General features: G+C 36.5%; 1 protein-coding gene across 3 annotated transcripts in view; it reads right to left on the bottom strand.

The window, feature by feature from the left end:
* LOC107721821 (neural cell adhesion molecule 2-like) overlaps positions 1-9,197 on the bottom strand; it is a 407,305-nt gene that overhangs the window by 30,776 nt on the left and 367,332 nt on the right. For all 3 annotated transcript variants that reach the window (XM_016529987.1, XM_016529989.1, XM_016529988.1), the window contains exon 12: positions 4,695-4,868. In XM_016529987.1, the coding sequence (XP_016385473.1) occupies positions 4,695-4,868 (174 nt within the window). The remainder of the gene's footprint in view (positions 1-4,694; positions 4,869-9,197) is intronic.

The raw sequence follows: 9,197 nt of genomic DNA, 5'->3' as shown, positions 1-9,197 counted from the left end.
TCTATAAAGTCTCTTAAATGCAAATATTGTACATACAAATAAAGTTTACTTCATTTCATCATTCTGCATTTGTCGTGCCTATTCGGTCAAGATTAAACTTCACATATTACACACATTTTAATAACCTCATTTCCTAAAAAGGGTAATAAACACTGATTAACGTTGCACCGATTACATGAACACATCAAGCATATATATATAAGACATACACCATATTATTTGTGAATCTATTGCTCCGATACTTTCAAATGATTGTTCTTATGAATTGTCTGTGTAAGCTCGTGTCCCCTTTTTTGGAATGCAGGGGGGAAAGGGGAGGTGTCCTGAGGTCATGCCCATGTCAAGCGAGTGTGGATCTGCCATCCTTCTGCTGGACAGGGAGCTCTAAAATTGTCTCTTTTGTTGACGGGATTATCAATTTATGTGTTAAACGGTCATGAGGTCCAGGAGTGTCTGTCATTGGAATCTTTCCAGATACCAGGTTCTTTGTTCCGTGGTCCATTAGATGTTTTTTTAATGCTGAAGCCAGTCACGAAACCTACTGACGTTCTGTTGCTTAAATGAATCCAGATTTGGGGGGGGGTCAGTTCTTGCTGTCCTAGTGCTTGTCGACACCGGAGGTGGTTTGGTAAATCACTCTCTCCTGGTGTTTCTTGTACAGATAAGCAGAGCTGGACAGGAACTCATTTGAGACAATTGGCGCCTGGCTGACCGTGATTCAGCTTTACGGCTCTCAGATGGTTGAGAAGAGATGTTAGTTTCCAGGTGGAATGCGGAGATTCCCTCGTTCATTTGTGTGATGTTCACAAATGCCTTACAATTAGATGAACAGCATAAATGAAAATAAGTTAACTGATATGTTTAAACTGAAGTACTACAATTACTAAAAGTAAAACTGAAATAAAATTAAAGTTAATATAAATATTTACAAAAACATAATGCAAATGACAAACACACATACCATTATCACACATAACTCATGCATGATCATTAAGCTGTAATAAAATTAAACATAAATACAAGATGAAAAACTGAAATGAAATGTTTAAACTGAATTACTAAAATTAAAACTTAAATAAAATCAAATGAAAGCTAAATAGAAATATCTATAATACAACAGCTAATAAAAACTACAAAAGTACATAACAAAATTACCAGAATTGAAGCTTAAATAATAATAAACAAAAAAATAAAAGTGAAAGCTTTAACTCAAAATATTAAACACTTTAACTGTACATAAATAAAACTAAAATAACACTAGCAAATCTGGATGTCTTGCTGATTTGTCCAGTTTAACATATTAGGTTTTTAATGCTAAATCCTCATCAAGAGGCTGTACTAATTCTAAAATTATTCTTTTTATATACTTATCAGTCAATATATCTAACACTGGATATGTATTTTACATTAAAGTACGACTTTATCAAATCTGAGACCTTGGCCAATGATTGTATTCATTCATTTACATGAGAAAGCAATAATACAAATGAGCCGGCTCAATGAGCGTGCTTATTGTACTTAGTCAAAGAACATTGAGTTCTTAATGAAAAATCCACAAAGAGTATGTGGATGTAATTGAAGTACTCTAAATTAGAGTTTGAGACCTTGAACTTTAAACGTTCATTGCTTTCCATTTCTGTGATGCATGAAGCTCTGCGTGTGTTACGGGGCTGACAAGACATGAGACATGCGGATCCATGTGCAAGCTTTATTAAAGCAGAGAGGTCAGAAACATAGGCATGGGTCAGACAACGGCAAACAGGAATATGGAGGACAAGACACAAGAATAATCCTAGGGCTAGCGAAGGTCAACGAACGGCGAACAGAATCAAAAGGGCAAGACTAAAGGGATAAATCCAGGAAAACAGGCAAAGATCAGAAACCGAGAAAACAGACAAGGCAAGACTAGGCTAAGGCAGGGTAAACTAACGAGGGCTCTGTAAAGTAGCTATCACTGCTTGCGATAAGCGCATACAATACTCGGCAGTGGAATGGGATCAGAGTGAGAGTTAAATAGGGGATGTGTGAGTGATAACAGCTGTGTGCAATCAGTGCTGTGTGCAATCAGTGCAATGAATGATGGGATATGTAGTCCGGGATGATATGCAACAGTTTGTGTAGTGCGAGAGTCAATGTAATGGAAAGGGTGACCTCTGATGGTAAGCAGACGGAAGTTCATGGACCGGATTCATGACAGCGTGGGACTGAGACGCGGAGTTGAGCAATATAACTACACTCACTTGAGGGTTTCTATTTGTTATTAGCGTTTTACATCACACTTTCCACAATAAACATTATTTAAAGGCTTAATGCACAGAAAAGTCTTGTCTGCAAGTAAAGCAGTTTAGTGAACAAACAGCTTGAAGTCATTATCGCTGCTGCTTCAGCAAGTGCAAATCTGTTTAGCTGCACCACATCTAATGGAAATGACTGTTGACACATCTTGATCTTGCTGGATTTTAGGAAAAATATAGGGTGGTAAGCATGCATTTCCTTTGCTTAAATGTTCTGTTGCAAAGCTTTGCAGTTTTGCTCTGAGGATAGAAACATCTCAAATGAGATCTGTTTAATAAACAAATATGTTTGAGCTGCTTCTTCTGTCCTAAATGCTAATCTGAGTCACATAGATTAGTAATTGCTTTACTTTAGTAATTACACATAGAAAGTAATTGCTTTAACAATTTCTAAATGAAAGCAAGAATCATATTTACAGTAAATGCTGGGTGTGAGTCTTTGGTCACATTAATCTAGTATTTGTTCAAAAGCAAATAGTTTTGGCTGAGGGCAAAGTCTCATAGCTTTATATTTTATATAACTTTAATGGTGTAAAACTACCAAAACACTTCATACAAGTCTCAAATCAAGCCATTCTTCCAAAAGCACTAGCACAGGTTATGACCCAACCAACAATGACCTAAAAACACTATCAACAGGTAGCATTATACAAAGTTTTCTTTTCTAAAATCTCATTACAAAACAAGAATGACAGTATCTGCTGCTTATAATTCACTGCAATATACAGGTGCATCTCAATAAATTAGAATGTCGTAGAAAAGTTCATTTATTTCAGTAATTCAACTCAAATTGTGAAACTCGTGTATTAAATAAATTCAATGCACACAGACTGAAGTAGTTTAAGTCTTTGGTTCTTTTAATTGTGATGATTTTGGCTCACATTTAACAAAAACCCACCAACTCACTATCTCAACAAATTAGAATACTCCATAAGACCAATAAAAAAAATGGTCCAAAGTCCTCTTTTCAGATGAGAGCAAGTTTTGTATTTCATTTGGAAACCAAGGTCCTAGAGTCTGGAGGAAGGGTGGAGAAGCTCATAGCCCAAGTTGTTTGAAGTCCAGTGTTAAGTTTCCACAGTCTGTGATGATTTGGGGTGCAATGTCATCTGCTGGTGTTGGTCCATTGTGTTTTTTGAAAACCAACGTCACTGCACCTGTTTACCAAGAAATTTTGGAGCACTTCATGCTTCTTTCTGCTGACCAGCTTTTTGAAGATGCTGATTTCATTTTCCAGCAGGATTTGGCACCTGCCCACACTGCCAAAAGCACCAAAAGTTGGTTAAATGACCATGGTTTTGGTGTGCTTGACTGGCCAGCAAACTCACCAGACCTGAACCCCATAGATAATCTATGGGGTATTGTCAAGAGGAAAATGAGAAACAAGAGACCAAACAATGCAGATGAGCTGAAGGCCACTGTTAAAGAAACCTGGGCTTCCATACCACTTCAGCAGTGCCACAAACTGATCACCTCCATGCCACGCCGAATTGAGGCGGTAATTAAAGCAAAAGGAGCCCCTACCATGTATTGAGTACATGTACAGTAAATGAACATGCTTTCCAGAAGGCCAACAATTCACTAATTTTTTTTTTTTATTGGTCTTATGAAGTATTCTATTTTGTTGAGATAGTGAATTGGTGGGTTTTTGTTAAATGTGAGCCAAAATCATCACAATTAAAAGAACCAAAGACTTAAACTACTGCAGTCTGTGTGCATTGAATTTATTTAATACACGAGTTTCACAATTTGAGTTGAATTACTGAAATAAATGAACTTTCCACGACATTCTAATTTATTGAGATTCACCTGTATATTACACAGTCCATGTTAACATTACAGTAAAAATAAATAAATAAATAAATCCTAATTTGTCTCTTTTTGTAGAGATGGTAATGTAATTGAAAGACTAACACCTGTGTAGTTGTTCAGCTAAATCTAAATGTTTTGATAGTGTTTCATTTTTTAGGTACAGAATATATTTCAATAAGTTCTTACTGTAGAAATGTAGCAAATTGTGGTCTTATTCATTTTTGTATTATGTTAGCTTTTGGACTTAGGTTTCACTGTTTTGTGAAGAGTATGTACACCTGTGCAAACTGGCTTGTAGGCATGTAGAGTTTTGGTGGTGTTTGTGTCTGAGTGAGAAAATAATTCATGTAATTTGAAAGATGTAGTCATTGAATGCATTGGGTGCCAAAGCAATAATAAATGATCTACAGTTTAGCCCACATAGACTGCTGTTGGGCTCACTGTGTGAAGATTTTGGAAAACGCAACATAAATATTGACATGTGTCCTAGCAATTGTAAAAAACAAAAAACAAACAAAAAAACACTATAAATGGAGATTCTGTTAAGTCTTGTGACAAACTCTAATCAATGGCTCATATGACACTCACTCTGAACTCCATGTGATCTCACTGTCCTCCAGTCCTGTGAGCTTGTGTCTTTATAGTTGATGATGTAATAGCTGATGGGGACGCCGCCGTGAGAGTCGGGCTTCATGAAGGTGACGGTGGCGAGACGTTGGGAGACAGCGGTCAGCCGAACAGAGTACGGGTGCGACGGGACATCTGTGAAAAAACACAAACATGATGCTTTTAAATAAACATTAATGAATACTTGCTTAACATATGCGAAAAAGTCAGTGTATACACTAGTACTTTATTCTGAACATAATCTACACCTTCATAGCTCAGCTGTTAATCTGTATTGTTGATGGTAAATTGCGTGTGACTAGCATCTTCATTCATTTTGTGTGAAATAAAGAGGCCGACAGACTTTTCATCCTGTGTTAAAGCGTGAATACGAAATAAACAAATGACAGAGCATCAGATAAACTGTGGACTGGAGAAACTCAGAATGCATCATAATCTGTGCTGCCGTGTTAGTGAGTGACGAGAGCTAAGAGCGCTTCGGTGCCATCAATCAACAGGAAGACGGCTGCAGTTCAGCTTCCTGTTGAAGAACAATTACTCTCGTCATGAAAGACATTCGTCAGATAAGAGTAAATGCTTCAAACTCTCCTATAAGGCCATTTCTGTCATATTTAAGGTTTATGTTTAGGGAGGAGCTTCAATGTTTTTCCTGAAACTCTGCCAGATTAAAATATACACTACTGTTCAAAAGCCTCTTCTCTTCACCTAGGCTGCATTTATTTGATAAAAATACCAGTAAAATTGTGAAATATTATTATCATTTTAAATATCTGCTTTATATTATTGTAAAACGTAATTTATTTCTGTGATCAAAGTTGAATTTTCAGCATCATTACTCCAGTTTTCAGTGTTAAATGATCCTTCAGAAAGCATTCTTATATGCTGATTTTCTGCTCAATTATTATTGGTGCTCAATTATTATTTTTTTTATTATTGAAAACAGTTTTTAGGGAGCAAATCAGAATATTAGAATGATTTCTGGAGGATCATGTGACATTGAAGACTGGAGTAATGATGCTGATTTTAAAATATATTCACATAGAAAACTGTTAATTGAAATTGTAATAGTTTTTCACTATTTTTTTTTACACATATATAAATATTTAAGGGGGTCTGAATACTTTCCGTACCCACTGTATATACTGTATATATAATTCAATATTTTTAATATTTGCAACTCATATTTTGCAACCGTGTGTGTGTGAGCGTGTGAGTTTTTGAGCATGTGTGTGTATTCCCTTGGGCTCGATGAAGTCCTCTCTGAAGTGAACTGCAGCTCTTCATGGCATATTAAGCAGCTCTACAGTAAATGGGACAGTACTCTGGTATATTAGTGAGCTCTCTAGTAAATCACATGGCACTACAGAAGATTAGCTACAGTTAAATTAGCAGTGGCCAGATGGGAAGGACATATTGTTATGGAAAATTTCAATAATAGATCAATGCTTAGCATATGACAACAGGTTTAAATCAAACACAAACCAGTTTCTCAGGTCAACATGTCACCTCGTCTCAAACCAAACACACTCTGATATTAATACGAGTCAATCACAAGAACAGAGAAAATAAGATGAGGCTTCATCTGCATCCAAAAACATCCCTAAAGACAACATGAAAAGCCTGCAAACAATATGTAATAACCCAGGTAACAAATTTAGGTTATAAAAAAAGTTGTGGGAACATTGTTTTGAAATGTCCAGTTTTCTTGCAATTAGAATGTTATTTAAAGGTTACAAAAACATTTCTTACAACTATGGGTTGTCAACTTCAGAAAAGGAAAATACGTGACAATCGTGGTTTATAAGCGACATACATATGTAAACTTTTGAATGGGGTCATTTTTATAAATTAATTTATTATTTTGTCTTGTGGAGTATATAAACATCCATTATGTGAAATAGCTTATTCACGACAGTACTAAATAAAAAATAACATGGAATTTTCATGATCCCTCTTATTCTGTGAAAATTATTAAAGGGGTCATAGGATGCTATGTAAATCAGGGGCGTAGATTACGTGGGGGACGTGGGGGACGTGTCCCCCCCACTTTTAATATCACGTAAACTCGTCCCCCGCACTTTTTCGGGCAAGTGTGTTCGCATAGAGGTTTTCAAGAGCCGGTGTGAATAAATATAGATTTAAATTCAAAGAGACAGTATTCCTATTCTGTCCTAGATGCGTGTTCCATCTACGCAACACTGACAGATAGCTAACAGTCAGAAGTCAGAAAAGGGGCAGATGCAGGAGTAAAGTTGAAAGTTTTACTGTTAGGTTCTTTCCTCTTCCATTTCTTATTCTTTTCTTTTTTGTAAAACTGAAACATATAAAGATTACAAACGTCTTGTTGCAGAGAGTTCAGAAATAAATGCAAATTAATTTACGTCATCTGAACAAACATAACAAAGGGCTACATTCATGCTCTGCTTAATATTGTTATCACTGAAGAGTAATAGTTTTAAACTCTAACTTATGAATTTCACATGTATATGTGTATATACATTCTTATAAACACTGAAGAAAAGTAATAGACTTACAGGCAAAGCCTTTCCAAGGCACAAAACGCAAAGGAAATAGAGTAAAGAACTTCTTGGACAACCGCATGGAGAAAATCTGGAACACTGCGATTATTTCCTGGTTAAAATCTAACCCAAGAGTCACATGGTCTAAATCAACCACTAAGAAAATAGCTAACAATTATTAATGTTCTTTGTTGTTACACCAAACTGCCACAAGATGGTGCTAAAAAATAACAAACGAATGCGTGACATGACAGGTATAAATATACACATTTTCTGCCCCCATGTCTACGGCTGGGTATCGATTCAGATGTCCCAATTCGATTCGATTTCGATTCGCAAGCTCTCGATTCGATTCGATTCTCGATTTTTTGATTACATTCAGTGAATATAGTTTTAATACAAATGCTATTGATATTTCTAAAAAATTAACAGTAAACATCAGTTTACAAATGGTGAATTAATAAAAATAAATTAAGAACCGCATGCCTGTGTTTTAAACCCATTCTTTTTTTTGTATAGCGTCCTTTTTTAAACCATAATAGGGCCCTATAAAATGGTATTTTGGTATTTTAATTTTTCTGGTAATCAGATGAAGGCATAAAACATTAATTTAATTTATCCTAATCAAATGAAAATTAAACCCTTTTATTTTTTGGCAAACAAAGTGCTGCACAACAGAGGTTTACTGTTAAAATTAAAAAATTGGCTGTGTCTGGCAGACATGAGGGACACCGACAAGGTTCGGTTCTTCAATTCCCCTGTGTCCCAGACCGGCCTCTTCGGTGACGCAGTGGAGAGCTTTGCCCAGCAGTTCTCGGCTCCCCAGGAGGTAGTGAACACTATCACTTCGGCAAGAGCACCGTCTACGAGCACGCTTACGCCTTGAAGTGGAACCTGTTTGTCGAGTGGTGTTCTTCTCGCCGAGAAGACCCCCGGAGATGCCCGATTCCGGTCGTGCTTTTCTTTCTGCAGCAAGGGCTGGAGCGAAGGTTGTCTCCCTCCACCCTCAAATTAACATCGCGCAAGGTATAAATAAGGGTGAGATCTAGTGGAGAAGACTAATGATAAGATTCACGTTAATCAGATCTTGTTTTAAATGTGTGCTGAAATAAATCCCGGAAAAGATCGATTCGCGGCTTTTGAGAATCGATATCAAATCGACGTCATTTAAAAAAACGATTAATCGAAAAATAAATTTTTAAAACAGGGTAAGAGCTGACCAAGGAGTGGAGGTTTATGTTTACTGTCTGTGGCAATGATCGGGGAAGCTTCATCGGGGATGTGCTGTAATACTACCGAAAAAAAAATGTATCCCAAAACTTATTATGTTTTTGAAAGATCGGCTTAAATGTGTGATATGAATTTATCCTTTTCTCCGATGAACTGAAAATAACAGGAGTGTGTCCATCTCACAAATGTAGAATCCGTCTCTGCAGTCATCTCAACCATCTAATTCCAGTAACAGAAGATAGACACTATTTTACCCGCAGATTTTTTTCTCTGGTGCTGTTTTGCGATGTTAGTAATATGTTGTTGTAACTTGCGTTACTGAGATTGTAACGAGTAATAATATTACCCAAATTTGATTAGTAATGCGTTATATTACTGCGTTACAGCAAAACGTAATATACTACTGTAATATTATTACTTTTGTAATGCGTTACTCCCAATACTGGTTGTTTATACATGACTAATTATTGAATAAAAAAAATAAAAAAACTATTCCTAAGGTCACGACTTAACAAGCGGTAATGTGTTGAAAATGACCAATCACAGGAGCGGAGACATCTGACATTTGATCCCCACCTCCACAGTCTCAAAAGTCAACTTGATGAGCGAGCAGGAGTTGAGCAGTTGAGAGGGCATAGAGATGGTTGAGCGAGCACTACTCAGTGCCGTTCTCGCGAGAGCACATTTTTGCACGCGGATACTGTTCTGTGCGCTC

The sequence above is a fragment of the Sinocyclocheilus rhinocerous genome, unplaced genomic scaffold, assembly GCF_001515625.1.
Source record: "Sinocyclocheilus rhinocerous isolate Xijiao unplaced genomic scaffold, SAMN03320098_v1.1 scaffold1265, whole genome shotgun sequence".
Classification (NCBI taxonomy): domain Eukaryota; kingdom Metazoa; phylum Chordata; class Actinopteri; order Cypriniformes; family Cyprinidae; genus Sinocyclocheilus; species Sinocyclocheilus rhinocerous.
The sequence above is the reverse complement of the archived record's forward strand: the minus strand, read 5'-3'. Positions and strand labels throughout refer to the sequence as shown.